This window comes from Crotalus tigris, unplaced genomic scaffold (assembly GCF_016545835.1).
Source record: "Crotalus tigris isolate CLP2741 ecotype Arizona unplaced genomic scaffold, ASM1654583v1 scf7180000017568.12009008, whole genome shotgun sequence".
Lineage (NCBI taxonomy): Eukaryota > Metazoa > Chordata > Lepidosauria > Squamata > Viperidae > Crotalus > Crotalus tigris.
This window is the reverse complement of record NW_024096478.1, coordinates 7,907,056-7,922,832: the sequence shown is the minus strand read 5'-3', so window position 1 is coordinate 7,922,832 and position 15,777 is coordinate 7,907,056. Positions and strand designations below refer to the sequence as shown.

The 15,777-nt window shown below is 41.6% G+C and overlaps 2 protein-coding genes across 4 annotated transcripts in view; one reads left to right on the top strand and one right to left on the bottom strand.

Moving 5' to 3' along the window:
* Nucleotides 1-1,794: 1,794 nt before the first annotated feature.
* Nucleotides 1,795-3,634, bottom strand: ECHS1 (enoyl-CoA hydratase, short chain 1). The gene has a single exon (XM_039352943.1). It carries the CDS (start codon nt 3,617-3,619, stop codon nt 2,660-2,662), a length of 960 nt encoding a protein of 319 aa, XP_039208877.1. The 5' UTR covers nt 3,620-3,634; the 3' UTR covers nt 1,795-2,659.
* Nucleotides 3,635-4,288: 654 nt separating this feature from the next.
* Nucleotides 4,289-15,777, top strand: part of FBXO38 (F-box protein 38) — a 41,795-nt gene continuing 30,306 nt past the window's right edge. Inside the window, exons 1-8 of one of the 3 annotated variants that reach the window (XM_039352917.1) lie at nt 4,298-4,356; nt 4,526-4,711; nt 6,069-6,247; nt 7,272-7,405; nt 8,269-8,432; nt 9,560-9,725; nt 10,223-10,360; nt 10,884-11,021. In XM_039352917.1, the coding sequence (XP_039208851.1) occupies nt 6,120-6,247; nt 7,272-7,405; nt 8,269-8,432; nt 9,560-9,725; nt 10,223-10,360; nt 10,884-11,021 (868 nt within the window). In that variant the 5' untranslated portion in view covers nt 4,298-4,356; nt 4,526-4,711; nt 6,069-6,119. Of the gene's footprint in view, nt 4,807-6,068; nt 6,248-7,271; nt 7,406-8,268; nt 8,433-9,559; nt 9,726-10,222; nt 10,361-10,883; nt 11,022-15,777 lie in introns of all 3 variants that reach the window. The other 2 variants (XM_039352928.1, XM_039352906.1) reach the window with 2 other exon arrangements.

Here is a 15,777-nt window from a genome sequence, read left to right as displayed (position 1 = left end):
GGGGATGTTGATATATATTATTAGGAGCAAATTGGAACACCTTGCCTTTTTTTCATGTCCTCCAGAACTACCAAAACACATATTTTTTTTTAAAAAAAGTGGTTCTACGATTCTAATTTAAACCAATTCAAAAAGAACAAAAATGTCAAAAGAAAATCATTATTCCTCATGTCAAAAACTAACATTGGAGTCAGACAGACTTCAGGTTATAATGTTTTATAGTATGGAAGCAAAATGGCCTATTTAAGCTTAGATGTCTGACTTCAGACTATGCATATGAATAATGGAAATGTGTTATCGGTGGAGAACGTAACTATACTGTTATGATCTGTATAGATTCACCGTGAAAATAAATCGTCTATTATACTTGGTCCCAAGTTGACAGGGCTTTCGGTTAAAGTTCACTATCTTGAGGTAAATATACTATATTTTACTAATAACTCTGATTTCTGGGCATCTAACCAGTTTTCCCAACTTCCATTTCAGTTCATCAACCATAGCTGAAGAGTTTCACAAGTACAGGTAGTCCTCAACTTACAACAGTTCATTCAGTGATTGTTCGAAGTGACAACGGCAATCAAAAAAGTGACTTATGACCATTTCTCACACTTACGACCATTGCAGGTTCCCTATGGTCACATGACCCAAATTTGGACACTTGGCAACGGACTCAGTCAGGATCCCAGGGTTATGTGATTGCTTTTTGTGACCTTCTGGCAAGCAAAGTCAATGGGGAAGCCAGATTCACTTAGCAACCGTGTTACTAACTTAACTGACTTACAGTGATTCACTTAACAACTCTGACAAGAAAGGTCACTTAACAAATATCTCACTTAGCAACAGAAATTTGGGGCTCAATTGTGATTGTAAGTCAAGGACTACCTGTACATACAACAATGGGGTGAAAAACTTAATAGAGCATTAAAGAACACCAAAAACAGTCAACCAGCTATCAATATCCCTTCTACAAGGGAATTCATACCATTGCTTCTGGAAATCTTGAGAAAAAGCCATGTCTTCATGGCCTTCCAAATATTTGCAGGGTTGCATTTGCTCTAATTTCCAGGATTACGTTGTTCAGAAAAAGTGTAGCAATACCCTGAGAAAGGAGTTACACCCAGAACAATCCCTCCCTTCCAGCTCTTCTTAAGTGGGAAAATCACCTTGAAGTAGTTGCTGCTAGATATCCAGATGTTGTCAGACTCAGGTTGAGCTATATTAGGTTTTAAAGGTGACAACTGGCACCTTGAATTGTACCCAAAAGCTTACTAATAACTAGTGCAGCTCTTGCAGTAGAGGTGTCATTTAGACAAATCAGGTTGTACTCCTAACTACTGAGCTTGGTCTCTTTGTACCTATTGTAGCTTTCAAGTGGTCTTCAGGGTCAACCCCGTATAAAATGCATTGCAGTAAGTCCAACTGAGAGGTCACTAAGGCATAACTAACCATAACAGAGAAGGGTCACCCAATCCAGAACCAGATTGCCTTCTTAGACAGAAATGGCCTACACATGGCTTTGTGAATTAAAATACATTACTCGTTGTAAATTAGCAAATCATTCCTAAAATTACAGGGCAAAGAAGCAATGGCTGATGCTCTAGTCCTGAAATTCAGAGACAGTTCTATTAGCTGTCTTGGGTAAAAGAGCAGCAGTAAAGAGCAGCAATAAAGTATAATGCTCACTATTGGAGTAAGCAATTCCCCTTTTACCTCAGAGTTACTCCTGAATATATCTGAATAAAACTATTTGTTTAAAAAATCAGATGAAAGGCAGAGCAGGCAAGGGATACAATCTATTTTTAAATAATGTCATTTTATTAAGTGTTTATTGCAATTAAGAAATCAATGGAATACATGAGAATACTTTTTTGCATTTTTCATTAGCTTATAAGATAACCTTTACTGTCATTGTTTTCTGTGAACACACTGGCACACATTAAAAATGAAATTCTGATGCCCACTCTCAAAATGTTGAAAATCCACTCAAACTGACAGTACTATCCAGGACAGAATGCTTTAACCAACTTTCTGCTGCAACAATGACACAGCAGTTTCTTACTTGCTGGTTTGTTATTAACTCTAGCTTATGAAACTTATGAAGTGCTTCCATTGACCTGTTTGTTGCACCAGCATATTCTTGATTAGAACTGAGCTTATAGACTTTTTAACCACATGTAATCACACCAGATGTACCTTACTCTATAGCTTATAGAGGACATTAGTAGCTAAAAGCTCAGATTTATCACCAAGATAACAGAATTCAGCAGGCACACCAGTATGATTCTGGATAGATCAATCCATTTTCTAGTGCCTCAACGACTATTCCATTCACTTTGTATTTTTGCCCATTTACTGTGGACACAAAAGCTTCCATTTTTATGCAATCCAAGGCATTCTACAAAGACCACTTTTTTAAGGGAGATTGGGATAAATTTTATTTTCAATCACTGCCTTCCCAAAGAAATTGATTTTTGCACACCATGGTGCCAATAATTAGAGCTGTGACCACTTTCTTGAAAGGGGATAGCTGTCATTTTAGGGTCCAGGGATTCCAAATCAAGGCCTCTTTTGGCAAATTGCACCTGTATATTGTCTTCTACAAATGTAACTGCATTCCTAGCCCACCACCGTCATTATGCCCCCCTCCCCAAAGGAGGAATTAATGGTCTTTAAACTTGGCTTCTCTCTTCTCCACAAAGGCATCCATCCCTTCTTTCCGATCCTCCGTGGCAAAAGTGGAGTGGAACAGCCTCTTTTCCAGCCGGTTGCCCTCGGCTAAGCTGAGCTCGAAGGCGGCGTCGACCGCTTCCTTAGCCATCGCGACCACCAGCTTGGAGTGGCGGGCGATCTTCTCCCCGCAGCTGATGGCTTCGTCCAGCAACTTTTCCACTGGGCAGACTTTACTGACTAGGCCGGCCAGCTTGGCTTCGTGGGCCGAGATCCGCTCCCCGGTCAGGATCATCTCCATGGCCAGCGACTTGCCCACCGCCCGGGTCAGCCGCTGCGTCCCGCCGGCGCCGGGGATGGTGCCCAGCAGGATCTCCGGCTGCCCGAACTGCGCCTTCTCGCCCGCGTAGATGATGTCGCACATCATGGCCAGCTCGCAGCCGCCGCCCAGCGCGTAGCCGTTGACGGCGGCGATGACCGGCTTTCGGATGCTGGCCAGGCGGTTCCAGTGGGCGAGGAAGTTGGAGCCGTAGCACTCCTGGAAAGTCCGGTGCTGCATTTCCTTGATGTCCGCGCCAGCGGCGAAGGCTTTCTCGTTGCCCGTCAGCACGATGGCGCGCACGGTCGGGTCCTGCTCCAGCGCGTCCAGCGCCTGACTCAGCTCCAGCATCAGCTCATCGCAAAGCGCGTTCAGGGCCTTCGGGCGGTTCAGCTGGATCACCGCCACCCTCTGCCCGGCTCCCTTCTTCTCCACCAGCAGGTGCTGGAAGTGCGCTGCTGCCGACGCGCCCAGAAAGCGACGGGACGGCCGAGCAGCCACAGTGGCCGCGGCCAAAGACAGGCAGCGGCGGAGCAGCGCGGTGGCCATGCTGGCGAGAGCAAAAGGACGCGGGGTTTCAGTCCAAGAGGCCCGCAGAAGTACTTCCGGCTCCCGAGCGATGCCGTCCTCCATATGAGGGGAGAGGTTCACAGGGCATTTGCCCCGCTTGCTCTTGATTGGATGCTCTCATGAAAACATATTTGTTGTTGGATGAAAGACGTTATACTAAACCACCATTCATCTTAATAAAAACAAAAAAGGAAAAGCAAGCAAAACGCATAAACCTCCATGTCCAATTCCCTCTGCAGGATTTTTTAAAAATGTTCTGACAATTGTTTCCAGGCTTTAAAATCAAGCATTTAAGCTGAAGCCCCCTACCGAGGTTTAAAGGCTCAAGAGTTAAACGCTATATTAACTTCTTCTGATGCAATGCTAACAGTTTCAGGTAAAAGCAAAAATGATTTAAGATGCAAAGAGCTACAATATCTAATGAGGGGGGAAAAACTGCAACTCTCCTTTAAGACTAGGAGAATCAACAAACATGTGAAAGCTGGGTTTGTCTTTGCTACAATTTTGTGACCAAGATTGAAACTAGTGTAAATGAAAGGAGCCAGTTTAAAGAGCAAAGGCAGAAAAGGAATGAAAACCTCCCAGCGGCAGCTTTTATAAATCTCTTTCCTTCCACACCTAAATCTGGTATAGCGTGCCGGAAGTGAGGGTTGTGGAACCACTTGTCACTCTCTCTCTCTCTCTCTCTCTCTCTCTCTGGTCTCTTTTGGGGAGAAGGGACAAAGTTTACGGAAGTTGTGAGGGACGGACAGGAAGCGGAAGTGTTGTGAGGCAGTGGGGAGGAAGCGTCTCCTGAGCTGGTAGGCGACCGGGGGAGAGGTTGGGAGTTGGTCGGCGCCGGTACTCCGGGGGAGGCCAGTTGACGGTTCGGCAGTCAAGGCTGTTTCTGCCGTTGCTTTCGAGGAGCTCCTACGGGAGACCTGTTTTGGGGGTCAGCGCTGATTTCCGACCTTCCCCCTTTCCGGGCAGGATGGTGATACACCCCAGAGATGGCAACCGAAGGGAGCAGCCTCTCCGAGGATGGATAACGCTCTTAAATGACCAGCCAGGCCCTTTTGCCCGTGTCTTGTTGCCTTGAGCACCGCGGCCTACTTATTACCGGCCTTGAGGAGCTGCCTTCCTGATTTGTTTAGGCTTACACAGCTGTGGTTGAAGGTGGGACTTCGTCTTGTTGATGACTTTCAGACGTGACAAGCAACTCTTTTGTGTCTTCCTCACTCCTGTTGTCTTATTCTTAAGAAGAGAGATGGGTGGGTCAGTTTTATTATAGTTTCCGTTGTTGCCCCCGGAACACCAAATGACACTCTATTTTTATTTCTTCCAATTAAGCTTCACAGAATATTGGAGCTCTTCAAAGGCTTAGGATGACCCACAATACTGGGGCACTCACAATAGAGGAATTATACTTAGCACATATATACCAGTTTTATAGAATTAGTGATAATGATTCCCTCCCCCCCTGTTTAATACAGTAAAGGATTCTCACAAAACAAGTATTCATAATTACATGTTACCAAAATACAGTTACTGGCTTCACATAATCAACTGGAATCCATCTGAGCATAATCTACTTTGTTGTGTGAATTCAGCCAAAATGAAGGGAAAACTAATTAATTTCTTGAATTATGAATTAAAAAAAACACCTGTGGTATATTCTGTAATATAATTGTTGATTCCTTTGACTAATGCATTTCTTTACTCCGTTGAGTCTTTGTTAGACTGTGTGGTTCAAACACATGCAAAGTTTTGCATACTGATGAACTTGATTTAATTTTTAAATTATAGGCTACTTGTATTTAATTTTTAAATTATAGGCTACTTCATGAAAGGCATGGCATGTTATCTGAATTGCATAATGTACAGTTGTGGAAGATTGTAAATTGGGAGACTTGTGGGAAATTATATATAGAAAGTTTAATTGGTGACAATTGTTACATAAAGTAGCCACTCGGATTTCTAAAACAATTTTATGGATGTTGACTTAATTATCCTTTGCTAAATTCAGTGAGATTTATTTCTAAGAGTTGGTATATAACTTATAAGAACAAATATATTTTGAAATTTGCTATTCAGTTTTAATCCTTCGTTACTTATGTTAGCAATTCTCACTGAACTCTCTGAAATAAATTGTGATTATGACTGAATATGAATGCATGGTATTATTTATTAAGAACTCAAAGGACTAAGCTAATAAAAAAACACATTTCCTTTGGTTTTGAATAAATAGAATGCTAATTGTAATTCTTCACTAACTCTAATGATTGTTCACAAGAGATGTGACTTGGGTTTCATTTACAAACTGGTTTGTCCTAATCAGAAAGTGTCTTCCATTCTTATATCCAAATGGAAGATACTGTGCATAGTGGAGAGTATAACACATCTTTCCAGAAGGCTGCTTTTATTTTTTGCATTGTGTTTAAGCTTTGTGCAGATATAAGTCTTACATAGACTTTATATATGTTAATCTGAGTTGCCATTCAAATTGTTCACTTATTTTAATTTTCTCTTTCAGTTTTACTGTTCTTAGAAGTGCAGTACCCTATAATCTGCAAGTACAATCAAAATGGGGCCTAGACGGAAAAATGTGAAAGTGTATTCCACAAACCGGGAAAGCCCTGTATGCATGAAAGCTGCTGAGCTGAAAGACTACATGAACCAGCTTTCACATGAAGTGCTTTGCCATATCTTTAGGTAAGAAAATAGTTTTTGTTTCGGTTTTAATATCTCCTATCATTCATTTTAAAGGTCAGTGATAACAAGCATCTGCCTAATGTTGACATTTAACTGCTTCCATTTAGAGCAGGCATGTCAAACTCGCAAAGTCATGTGATGTCGCGCGATGTATCTCAACTTTTCCCCCATTGCCGGCAATGGGGTGGGTGCGGTTTCGGCGTGATGCATCCGGCCCGTGGGCCAGCAGTTTGACATGCCTGGTTTAGAGGTTTGGGTAACATGCATGCCAATACATCAATTATTAATTTGTGAAACACTTTGTGTTGCAGAAAAAAAAGTATAATCATTCACACATTGCCTAGTGCCACTTGTTTAGGAGCAAGTAACCATTTTTACTATATCCAAAGGCCCTCTGAAAAAGCCAGCTTTTAACCGCTTTCCAAAAGTAGAGCCTGACCTTATCTTTGGGATTGTGCTGTTCCAGACAAGGAGGCCTTTTTAATTGTATTAAAAGTTTCATTTAAAAAAAAAAGAGAGATTAACTCTTGGTGTAGTAATGATTTAACATTGCTGAATATGAAATAAAAAATTTTGCACTACAGAGAGAAGGGTTCTTTTCTCTTTACTTTGGATGACTATAAGATACAGGACTCATTTATCAAATGTCCTCTATAGTAACTTACATTATTGTTTTTTCATTCCTGAGAAATATGTGCTTGGTTCCCAGCTATTCTAAAAATTCAGTCTGGAAATTTTGAAGTCATGGTGCCATGATTGAATGGCAATTGTTACACATGTGATGCTTTGTCTTTTTAAAATTTTAGCATGTGATTCTCCTAAAGGAACAATTGTTACTAGATGATTGAAAAAGAATAAGTAAATCATGGCCTGTTTTATTACAGTTCTGTTTTCATTTACTGTCGAATTTATTTCTTGCTGTAGTTGTTAGTAGATGTTCTTTAGTATACAAATTGCTCTTTAGTATAATAGTACAGGAAAGAAACCATCCAACAATTAATCCCATTTTATTCCCTTCTTGAAGGTATCTTCCCCTGCAGGATATCATGTGCATGGAATGCCTCTCCCGGAAGTTAAAGGAAGCTGTCATCTTGTATCTAAGAGTAGTTAAAGTTGTGGATCTCTGCGCAGGTCGCTGGTGGGAGTACATGCCCACTGGTAAGTGGTACTATGAATCATGACAACTTTGATTACATTTTCTGCTTAGCTATAGCATTTAAAATAACAGAGAATTTCCACAAATGTTATGTGTATATAGGAAAGCTTCCCAGAATAATAAAGAGATGGCAGGAACTCTTAGTAACATGCACATATTTTAAGAGAAAGTAACTTTTGATTAGGCAATCAGCTAGGCAGAAGTAATGGAATAGGAATCTTCTGAGTCAATTTAATCTTTATCCTAAATCACTGGGGATTTATTCTAGATTGCTATGGAAAATGTCTGAAATTGCCTAATATTTTGCAGGTATTCTAAATGGTCAGCAAAACTTGGAAGAAGTTACAGATTCAGAAAGGGCAAGTTTAGTACTTCCCTTTAAAACGGGGAATAAGGAAGCCTTGTAGAACAATGCCCAATGACTTTCTTCCTTTTGAAGGAAAATTTAAAATTGGGAGTATGTGAATAATAACATAATGTACTTATCACACAAACACAAAATCCAAGATCTGTGATAAAAAAACTAGTCAAACTAGTCATCATGATCAATTATAACATAGATCTATGACACCACTTAACAAATTATATTTTGGGGAATTAAATAGTTATTTGATTAAATATATAACCCCGTCCGTTTGTAACTATTATTTCAATTATGTTTTACCTTCTTGCATATAGTTTAGTTTTTCCTCAGTAGTAGTACCATCTTTCTGCAGTGTTGTCTTTGAATTCTAAAATTACAAAATATTATGCCAAAATAGAAATGGTGGTGTGTATATATGATAAAATAAAGACAAGTTACTTGCCTTTGTGCATCTAGATAACCAATTTTTAATAAAAAGTGCAATATGGATTTTTTGTACAGGATTCACAGATTCCAGCTTCCTAACCTTGCTGAAGAAAATGCCAGACATTGAGCAGCTGTATGGCCTTCATCCCAGGCACCTTGACAGACGTAGGGTTCGGGGTTATGAAGCCTTCAGCATTCCTGGGGTGCTAGAAGCTTTGCAGGCGTGCCCAAATCTCTTGGTATGTGTTCAAAACATAAATTTGTAATTTCATTTGACAGCTGTCATTCTGGATAAGAATTAACTGGAGACAGTTTGGAAGGACAGATGGGTTTGTATTTTATGGATCAAATTCAATTCCATGCCCTTGAATCTGGGTTTCATTATCACATCTGAAACAACTGTAATTAAAAAACTCACATGGAGTTTTCTGTGTTAATTAAATCTGGAAGTTTGCCCTTAAAGCCCAATCTGTTATTATAAGAAGTGAACAGTCTATGAATGAAACATAGCATAGAAAGAACAGTGTATTACATAAAATCACATGATATATATACACTAATTATGTTTGCTTTCTATATAGTTTATTTGCAGAGTGAGGAAAAATAATTTAGGGATGGAGTTGCAAAAATTGGCAAGTTTAGTGTTGTAACTAGCTATGATGTATCAACATATGGTTTGTCAAAATAGTCCTGAGGATACAGTTTTATATAACAGTCTGAAGAGTTGTTTTATGGATACTTAAATGTTGATAATTGTATTGGTTGCTATGCTATGGTTTCTTAGAAAGACAAGGTATAAATCTTAGCAAGGAGATTTAGATCTGCTGTTTTTAATGCATATATGATATGCAACTAATGTACAATTAATAATTGTCAGTGAAGTTGGCTTAATATTAATACAGAATTGTATGTAAGTTGGCAACAATGTTCAGGTAATATTAATAAGAAAAATATTAATAATGATAGTAGTAAAGTTGGAAGGGACCTTGGAGGTCATCTAGTCCAACCCCCTGCTCAGGCAGGAAACCCTACACCATTTCGGACAAATGGCTGACCAGTCTCTTCTTAAAAACTTCCAGTTTTGGAGCATTTACTGCTTCTGGAGGCAGGTTGTTCCACTGATTAATTGTTCTCACTGTCAGGAAGTTTTTCCTTAGTTCTACGTTGCTTCTCTCCTTGATTAGTTTCCACCCGTTGCTTCTTGTCCTGCCTTCAGGTGCTTTGGAAAATATCTTGATTCCCTCTTCTTTATGGCAGCCCCTGAGATATTGGAATATTGCTATCATGTCCCCCCTTGTCCTTCTCTTGTTTTTGCTATGATGATGCTTGACTATTCATTCTGGATTTTTTTTCCCATACTACTTAGGGTGTTGAGACTTCCCATTTGGAACTAGTAGAAGCCATTTGGACATACATGCCCCAAGTTCACATCCTAGGGAAGTTTCGTAATCGTAATGGTGCCTTCCCAATTCCACCTGAAAATAAATTGAAAATACCAATAGGAGCTAAAATTCAAACTTTGCACTTAGTAGGTAAGAATTATACATTTGTGATATTAAAGCAGCTGAACATTTTGAAAAGCTATGAAATCAAAACATATTGTGAATAGAGTTGCTATTTTTTGCAATAGTAGGATAGTTGCTATTTATATTAATAGATGAAACAAATATATTCTTTCAACACTGTAAAATACATGCTCACTATCAACACTGGATTACTGGATTAATACTACAGGTAGTCCACAATTTACAATAGTTCATTTAACAACAGTTCAAAATCTATGATGACCTCGGAAAAAGCCACTTAATGGCCCTGGTAAAAATGGTCATAAAACTGGATGTGGTGACATGATGACTCGCTTAATGACTGCACCATTTAATGACTGAAGTTCCGTTCCCAGTTGCCATAAGTTGAGAACTACCTGTAGCCTGACACATCAAACACATGGTTTGCCATTTACATTTGCAGTGTTTCTCTGTTAAATGCCTGGTTTTGACTACAACTTGCTGCTCTGTGTATTTTTTTTTAGGAGTTAATGTCCCTGACATTCCTTGTATTCCAATGCTGAGGCATCTGTACCTGAAGTGGGTGAGACTCACCAAACCACAACCTTTTAAGGATTTCCTTTGCATCAGCTTACGCACTTTTGTCATGAGAAATTGTGCAGGTAAAAGAGCAGTCTTGCTGCTTCAAACATTATCTAGGTTAAAATGTGTTACAGTACAATTTCCTAAACATTTCAAGCATTTGGAAAGATGTGGGATTATTGTCCAGATAGTAGTAATGTAATGTCAATGTCAGTCTGTGCTCCAAATCTGATTAATACTGATTCAGTTGTTAAAATTGCTGTTCCTTGTTCACAGTTTGAAAATTGAACTATTTTTTTTTCTGATAAGTTATCTTAGCTGTCTTTTCCTGCAGGACACAAGATTTAATTATGTCATGTGGAGGTAAACAGGGAAATTGTATCCCATATATCGGGAATAATCTGCCATGACTTTGCAGAATTACAGGAATGTAGAGATGTAGATAAAATATCTTTATATCTATGCATTTTCTGCATAGAAAGTAACAGTTTTGTCACATGAATGAAAATGTTTGAAATGTTAATAAAACAAAGTACATGCTAACATTTCTATGCTTTTATTTAGCTGCCTGAATGTGAATTTTGTTTTTTCTTTCTTCTGTAGGACCCACAAACTCATTGAAGTATGTTCCCCTGGTCACTGGCTTAGCTTCTGCTCGAAACTTAGAACATCTAGAATTGGTTCGAGTTCCTTTTCTTGGAGGTCTCATTCAGCATGTTGTAGAAGACAGCTGGAGATCTGGTATGAAAATTCTCTGGAATTAAGGACAATTCTTACTTTTCCATTATTTCTTCATCTTCTCCTTTATAGAAATGAATATTGCTAATATATTCAGAAATAAGAGTTGCTTTTAATATAAAAAAAGATACTAGGTACATCTGAATATACAGAATTCTTATATTTGAAATTTAAGAAGTTAATACTTCCCTTGGGTTGCTTAAGGGGTAAAATATTCTCCAGCATGTAGGGAATGTAGAATCCACGAATGGGTTGTTATAGTCTTCTAGCCCAATCAGACCAAACAATCAAAGTTGCGACGCTTCTACAGGGTCTAACCATGCCCCAATTTCGTTTGGTCTCAGCCCTGAAGAGACGTGGATATTTGGCTCCAAAAGTTAGATTAGTCAGGTATTTTATTTCCATTCGTGGATTCTTCAACCCTTTCCTTTGGGGGAGGGGGAGATAGTTCAGTTCTGGGCTCAGAGCTGCATTAGTTTTCTCCTTTTTGTTCCTTTTTTCCCTGCCAATTTAAATTCCCTCATAGGCAAGGCCTTTACCGGCAGCCAGCTGATCGTCGCGATCGCTGCTTTACACGAAGTGCGGCGATCCCTTCCCCCCACCATCACTCTCAAACACCTTTATTGTTGTTTTTTTCTTTTCTGCCTACTTCTTCCCTTAGAGGAACTGGGTTCCTTTTTTCTCTTAGAGATCCTTACGGTCACCATTTTTACTCCTACACGTGATCCCTTACTCTTCTCAGCGTTAATCGCTTATAGTTTAGGGGGTGCCTTTCTCGGATCCCTTTTGCAAGTTCTATTGTTAGAGAAAGTTTGGGGTTTTTTTGTTTTTTTTTACTCCCAGGACTCTCAGGCTAGTGTGGATCGTCGTGGCTGCCATTTTGAGCCTCCGTACGATCGCATTCAGTTAATAGCTCCATTATCTGATCTCAGTTCCTGTGAGCCCACCTTAATTGCAATTTTAGAGGAATAACTTCATGTGGGGGGAGCAGGGGTTCCTGTTATCCCCCCTACTAGTCAGATCTTTTTATTCCTTTTGCCTCACTCCTTTTTCTTCCTGGCAAGACGCCATTTTGAACTACCTCATGGCCGATAGGGAGAATAGCTTGACTCATTCATACTCAATCAACCAGCCAAGTTTTCCTACTTGAGTTGCACCCTTTCTTGACTTGTAGTATTAGCTGCCATACAGTTACTTTCTGTCCCTCTCAAATATCTAGTGTCACAGATTGGACTGCTGCTTGCCTTGCCTGTTTTCTGCTGTCTGCATCTAGTGGCTGGCAGATACTGTCCTAGCCGCCACTAAGTGAGACACGAGGGTAAAAAAAAGACATATATATATATATATATATATATATATATATATATATATATATATATATATATATATCTGTAGGTCTTTGGTTGTTCGGGTTTTCTCCCACGTAAAATTGGAAGTGTCTTGGCGATGTTTCGACGAAGTCTCATTCGTCATCTTCAGGCTGGTGTTTTCGGCTTTGTGCTTCTAGGAGCAATGTGTGATTGTAGCTGTTTCTTCCTTTTAACTGTTTGGCTTCGCATTCGTGGTCGTGCCTCATCTTCATGGTGGGTGTCAGTTTGCTTCATGTATGGATGAAACATACATACGAAGCCAAACAATAGCAATAAAGCTCACCATCTCACTTCCCCGTGCAACTCAGACTAACCTGAGCACAACAAAGCCCCCACCCAAACAGAACACTCCCCCAACCAACCAGAGCACAGCCAACCCCCCATCCAATCAGAGCATAGCCAACCCCCCCATCTAATCAGAGCACAGCCAACCCCCCATCCAATCAGAACACACCTCCATCCAATCAGAACACATCCAAGCTCTCATCCAATCAGTTCATACCCCCACTGGCAGTTAAAAGGAAGAAACAGCTACGATCACACATTGATCCTAGAAGCACGAAGCTGAAAACACCAGCCTGAAGATGACGAATGAGGCTTCGTCAAAACGTTGCCAAGACACTTCAAATTTGACACCGGAGAAACCCGAATAACCAAAGACCTACATACAAACACCCGCGAAAATCTCAGAAAACAAATATATATTTCTATATACATATATAGATTCATCCTTCATTGGCATTTGATATATTATCGGCCAAATTGTCACAGTATCACAGTGGGCCTGAAAAATTGTAGGGGAGGAAGGACAGCCCCCAAAGTAAAGCGCAGCTTATATCGCGCAGTGTGACTCCATGGTCGGACCTCACAGACCCTCGTGTAGGCCTGTACCACTCAGGTGGGCCATAGCCTTTTTCTCCTGCAGACCAGGACCAATCCAGGGATCTCCTGGTGAAAACCTGTTTCCTGTTGCTTGTTTCAATATGGGAGATAACACCGTTTCCCAGGCTTCCACCTCCAGTGGAAACGCAAAACACAAGTCACCCAGTCAAGATGCGCCAGAAAAGGTCAAGGCCAAGATCAAACGGACCTCTAAGCCGGCTGACAAGCAAGCAGATAGCAGACACCAGGCACTGGAACAACAATTTTCTAAGGCCCAGCAACGGGCGGCAGAGACACAACCTGTCTCTGTTTCTTCTCGTGCGTCCACATCAGGGGACCATCATTCCTCCCCTTTTCTACGGGCTTGGTCCCCCGAGCAAAACATGGACCAGCGTTCTTTGATTGGATACAATCGGGACCATCTGTCTATCTTTGATCAAGATCTGAGAATGCAGATGCAAGATTCAATTCCAATCATCAACCTGGCCCACCTTCGGGCCCCTGAACATCCTTCATTCACTGACCAGCTCCAGGCCATGATCTCACAGGCGGTGGCTCAGGCAATGGCATCCTCAGGGAGGGCCATTCCGACCCCAGGACCGTCAAACCTCCCTACGTCCATGGAAACTACGCATCCAAGGGAGTATGTGATCTCAGATCACAGTTCTCCACCTCAATCTGAAGGGAGCGAGGTATCGGAATATTCCGCGCAGATTCCCAAAGAAGCCATGTGGTCAGACGAGGAAGACATTCAGGCGGAGCCCACTCCTATGGTAGCGGTGTTTAACCCAAATTCCTTCCTTTCTCTCTTGCACAAGGCTTATGTCACTGGAAAGATTGAACTGGTGAAACCACAAACGGCTGATCAGGACTCTGGACAGAGTTCTGACCTACTGTTTCTGGAACCGGTCACAAGAAACCTACAGATACCTTCTCCCCCCATGTTTTTAAAATCCATTCAGGATCAATGGGGATCTCCTGGAACTTTCTCTGCTCTTGGGGGATCGTAAACTCTTGGATATGGTCCCTTCCCTCAATGATGTCCTTGAAGTTCTGGGAGTAGACGAGGCTCTCGCTCCCATACTGTCAGATACCAAAATTCCAGGAGATATGTCGGAGGCCCTTAAGGCCGACGACAAGAAATTAGAGATCTCCCTCCGTAGGACTCATCAAGCATCGGCATGGGCCATAAGAGCCTCAACATCTAACTCCTTCTTCGCCAGAATCTCTCTAATCTGGCTCCGGGAATTACAGGCTAGGATATCCCCTGACGAGGTAAGGGTACATCAGAATGTCACCAAGTTGAGGGCCGCACTGGAATACATGGTGGATGTGTCTCTGCAATCGGCCAAATATTCGGCTCGAGCCATAGCTTCCAACGTGGCAGCACGTCGGTTGTTCTGGCTTAAGAATTGGAAGGCCGACACCAGGCACAAATGGAGAATGGCAGCGGCACCATATCAAAAGGGTCACCTTTTTGGTGAGGCTCTTACTCCTTACCTGATTGAAAACAAAGAAAAGATGAAAGTACTATCTCACTTTGTCAAAAAGACGGGCAGACATTTTTCACCATACAATAGGTGTCCGTCATTTAAGTCTGATTCAGACCGAACGTCCTGGAGCGGGTATCGGCCCTTTCAAGCGGGGCCGGACCACTCCTCGGACCGGTCCAGCTACAGAGAGAAGCCAAAGCCACAATTCCAGGCTAAGCGGCCCTGTCATGGCAGAGGAGGTTGTCCTTTCCGAAAGTCAAAGTGACTTGAGACGGATTCCCCCCGTAGGTGGAAGACTGGCACTTTATTTCCACAAATGGGAAAGCACCACCACGGATATCTGGGTTCTCACCACCATCAGAGACGGTCTGTCTCTGAAGTTTCTAACCCTCTCCCCGGCGATTCATTACCTGCCCCCTATCACAAAATCCCGTGAAACAAGGTCTCATGAAGGAGGCCATTCATCATCTGTTAGGCATAGAGGCAATAGAGCGGGTACCCCCAGATCAATGGGGACTAGGTTTTTACTCCATCCTGTTCGTGGTACCAAAAGCCTTGGGAGGATGGAGGGTGATCCTAGATCTCAAGGCCCTAAATTTGTTCCTAGTGTATCACAAATTCAAGATGCAAACTCTTCATTCCATTCTAGGCAGCATCCGGCCGGGGGATTTTCTCACATCCATAGATCTGCAAGAAGCTTACCTGCACATTCCCATGCATCCAAGTCACAGACGGTTTCTCAGATTCAGGTATTCCAACCATCACTATCAGTACAAGGCCTTACCATTCGGCCTATCATGTGCTCCAAGGGTTTTCACCAAAATCCTGGCTGTCCTCGCCACCCAGCTCAGGTTAGTACCAGTCTGCGTTCAGTGCTACTTGGACGATATCCTCATCCAGTCGTCCTCGGCACTGAACGCCCGATCAGACGTGGCACTGACGATCAGGACGCTCCAGGATCATGGATTTATGATCAACTTTCAAAAGAGCCATTTGATCCCAACAAACCATTTA

Bases quoted from the DNA above. Each gene is read 5' to 3' on its own strand.
- ECHS1 (XM_039352943.1), bottom strand. From the start codon at position 3,619: ATGGAGGACGGCATCGCTCGGGAGCCGGAAGTACTTCTGCGGGCCTCT.